The 4,108-nt window shown below is 37.7% G+C and overlaps 1 protein-coding gene across 1 annotated transcript in view; it reads left to right on the top strand.

The window, feature by feature from the left end:
• Positions 1–4,103, top strand: part of NETO2 (neuropilin and tolloid like 2) — a gene marked incomplete at its 3' end in the record, with an annotated part of 29,029 nt that extends 24,926 nt beyond the window's left edge. Inside the window, exons 8-9 of the mRNA XM_031061308.1 lie at positions 481–594; positions 3,529–4,103. Coding sequence (XP_030917168.1) covers positions 481–594; positions 3,529–4,103 — 689 coding nt within the window. The remainder of the gene's footprint in view (positions 1–480; positions 595–3,528) is intronic.
• Between the last annotated feature and the right edge of the window lie 5 nt (positions 4,104–4,108).

Raw genomic sequence — 4,108 nt, 5'->3', positions numbered from 1 at the left:
AGTTATTGAAATCTCTTGCAATTACTGAAACAGTCCTCCAAAAGCTGAAATCTGATTTGCCTTAAGATAGTAATGGGCTCTAAAATGCAGATGTTCAGGGAGTGCTTCACAACATCCACACAGCAGATGCTCCAGAATAAATATATCATTGATAGTGAGCATGGGATTTTTAAGTATTAAGTTTTTAAAGACACATACTAAAACCTTCTTCCATTGTCTGTGTTTTGTGACTGTCTCTATTTGCTCCCTACCCCTTTGGAGCAAGAATGGGTTTTGTAGCAATGATAATTCTGAAATTGCTGAAAGCAATTACATGGAGAGAGAAAAGCATCAGATGGTGACGTGCAAGAGAAGTGATTGTGTTTGAAACAGAGAGGAAGAATGCATGTTAAAAACCCCAGATACAGAAAGTTAATCGTTTTATTGCAAGGCATCAATTACTGAAAATTCTGAATGTTTTCTTTCTCTTCTTTCCTGCAGCTCCCTGCTCAGGCAACACTTACTTCTGCCATAGCAACATGTGCATCAATAATTCTTTAGTCTGCAATGGCATTCAGAACTGTGCATACCCTTGGGATGAGAATCACTGCAGAGGTGAATATAGTGCAAACCACAGCCTTTATGAGCTAGGCTGGTCAGTTTGCCTTTCAAGAAAGTAATGAAATATCTTTTTCCTGGAAATATGCTGAAGACAGCTATTCTACTAATCTCAGGAAGGTGTTCCAAATTTTTTATTTAAACTCAGGACACATGTAAGCATCCTGAATATTGCTCTTACTGCTTTTAACTAAATTTCTTCTTCTTCAGCATATACTCTCTATTTTAAAAGGATACCAGCTTGATAAGAACTAGAATTTAGTATTTTTGAAGCTGCAGCCTATCAATTTCTAAACTTTAATAAAGCAAGGATTGTAGGGACAGGTAATACCTTTTAGAGATAAAAATAAAGAGCTGAAAAAACACAGAACTAAGTTTTCAAGCACAAAAACCCTCTCAGGGTTGAAATAGAAGCAACAATCCTCAAAGCCAATTTTAAAACATTTGTTTAGATGTGTAAATCACAGGCTACTTCAGGATAAATTAAGCTGCTGTATATGGTGTGAGAAAGGATGGGAGGAAGGAGGAATTGTTAAGGAGCATGAAATAAACACTTATGGAATACAGACACGTGTAAATTCCTGCTTCTAGAACATGGCTTGGGAGTATTTTTTCAATCATTACAGCTACAGTAAAGACTTGTTTCAATATCGGGCTTTGTAGGAAAAAATTCTCATAATTTGAAGAAATTGTTATTCTGTTAAAACACAGACATTCTCCAGTGCTTCAAGAATAGCTCAGTTGTCAGAGTTTGAACAAAACCAGTCTAAGGGCAACCATTTTTCTTGCTAAAGAAAACAATAGAACAAAAACACTTGAAGTTGTTTGCTTAGGGTTTTTTTGACAAATAAAATGGCAACAATAGGTCTGAACACAAAACTCCAGAAGATTTAAATATGTATTCCATTTCAAAGAGAAACCAACCCTGCAGAAAAGGTCAAAACCTTCTCTATAGAAAGTCTTGAAAGAAAATTTTTTTTCAATGCAAAAATTCTGCTAGCATTTTTTAAGCAAATAAACACTAAAAAACCCTACTTGTTAATTGCATTTTGGGTAAACAAAGAAATTCACACCACTAATAGATATTCTAATGTAAGGCATATTGTGGAAGTTTTCCAGTCAACAAAACTGGTCCATAACTCCCAAGTTTGCAATGTAAAACTAAGCTTCCTCTAAATGATCCTTACCTTTGATAATACTCAATATTCCCTCTCAAGTTTAATTTCTAGATCTCTTTCCCATCTTTACCAGCTGTTTTCTAGACTCTCCCCTAGAATTCACGTCACTAATGCATTGCAGTATTAAAAAAAATAAAAACTGTGTCTTTCCCAATATTTGTAAATTGCTGTATCTGATGTTGAATAACCCATCATGTTTTATGTTGAATGCAATCTAAATTCTGCTGTAATACTTGCACAGCAGAAATTAAGAGACAGCTGAAGACTAGATCCACATTGCCAGCTAAGGGAGACTGATGCAACCAAATAAGCAATTCTTAGCCTTAGAAAGAGAGCTGCTCACAATTGTGCTCAGTTCCTGCAGGCACCCAGAGTTCTCATTTAGTCCATATCAATAGCTACATAAATCTGAGCATATTGTGACCTACTTATGCCTAAGCCCTGTAACACAAAAATTGATAGAGAAGTCAGTTGTGTGCAATTTATTTTAAGAGACTGGCAAAGACATCGCCTTTTGCAAAACAACTTTTTGATTAAAATATCTGCCAAGAATTATGAAACCTAGATGCAGACAAGAGAACTGCCATAGCAGTGAAATTCATACCTCCCACCATGGATGGCGCCACTGTGATCTAAAATAGGCAGGACAAGGGGAGAGATCTTCCTTCACTTCAAAGGTAAAAAGTAGCTCAAAGGAGCCCAAGCTCTGAAGCAGAAATGTAATTTTTTATTAGCCAGCTCCTTGGGAGTCTCTGCTCAGCATAAGGATTGTTTCAAATAACACATGATGGTGTGTAACTCTCCCCATGCACTGTGTGTGGTATTTAGGTACATAACACACACATTCAGATGCCAGGAGCCAGATATCTGAAAATGTTATGCAAGATTTAGGCTACTACATTTTCTTCTTCATAGTCTTAAATGCTTCTCTCCCACTAGCCAGTGTTGCTGTGTAGAAATCTCTCAGTCCCCCAGGACAAGAACATTAGTGGAACAGAAGTCCAACTGGAAAACTTTAATCTTGAAATAAGAATTTTAAATATGGAAAACCATCTTGTTCTGATGCTGCCATCTTGTGTGTTTTCATATGAAGTACTAGCCAAAATTGCCTGATGATTTGGGTTGGTTGGTGTATCCCCCTACCTTTTTTTTTCAAGTAACATCATCATTGAACTCTTAGAACTGGAATAAAAGCTTTGCTAAAGCTCCCTGTGATGAATTAGGTGTAACTGACTTACACAATAGACACAGCCATTACATTTCCAAGAGATGTGAAAACAGTACAGTCATTCTTATCTCTGATAATATTTCACTTTTAAAGAAGAATGAGACAATTTTAAATCTAGGTTTTCTTCTACTGACATCACTGAGAATGTTACCAGCAGGAGCAAACCATGGTAAGAGAAACATCATGTGTAGCTGGATTAGACCTATTTAAGGTTAATTTAAGCCTATTTAGCTCATGGATTTAGGAATATAGACATCAGTAAAGGTTCAGGATGGAAGGCTCATCCCAGCTGAGCCAGCAGGCACTGGTTCACAGAGTTGCACCTGCCACTGAATTATCATATGGTAGCCACTAATGACAGGGAATTAGACAAATCCCATTGACATACAGCTCTAGTCTCCAGTCCCATTAAGTAATTTTATCACTTGCATGGCAATCACAATGCAGTCTTGCTTTGTTTAAATACGTTATCAAAAGTGTAGAAACTAATAAATGTCTTGTCATAATAACTTTCTTCCTTTGCAGAAAAGAAAAGAACTGGATTGTTTGAACAAATCACCAAAACCCATGGGACAATCATTGGCATCACAACAGGGATAGTTTTAGTTCTTCTCATCATTTCAATTCTAGTGCAAGTAAAGCAGCCTCGAAAAAAGGTTATGGCTTGCAAGACAGCCTTCAATAAAACTGGTTTCCAGGAAGTTTTTGATCCTCCTCACTATGAACTGTTCTCACTAAGGGACAAAGAAATTTCTGCAGATTTGGCAGATTTATCAGAGGAACTTGAAAATTATCAGAAGCTGCGCCGCCCTTCAACAGCTTCCAGATGCATCCACGACCACCACTGTGGCTCCCAGGCCTCCAGCATGAAACAGAGCAGGAGCAACCTGAGCTCCATGGAGCTGCCCTTCCGCAACGACTTCGCACAGCCCCAGCCCATGAAAACCTTCAACAGCACATTCAAGAAAAGCACTTACACTTTCAAGCAAGCTCACGACTGCCCCGAGCAGGTGATAGAAGACAGGGTGATGGAGGAGATTCCATGTGAAATTTATGTCAGAGGAAGGGAAGATACAGCACAAGGTTCATTATCTATTGACTTTTA

The sequence above is a fragment of the Geospiza fortis genome, unplaced genomic scaffold, assembly GCF_000277835.1.
Source record: "Geospiza fortis unplaced genomic scaffold, GeoFor_1.0 scaffold79, whole genome shotgun sequence".
Taxonomy (NCBI): Eukaryota; Metazoa; Chordata; class Aves; order Passeriformes; family Thraupidae; genus Geospiza; species Geospiza fortis.
Note: the sequence above shows the minus strand (reverse complement) of the source record. Positions and strands in the feature narration are given on the sequence as shown.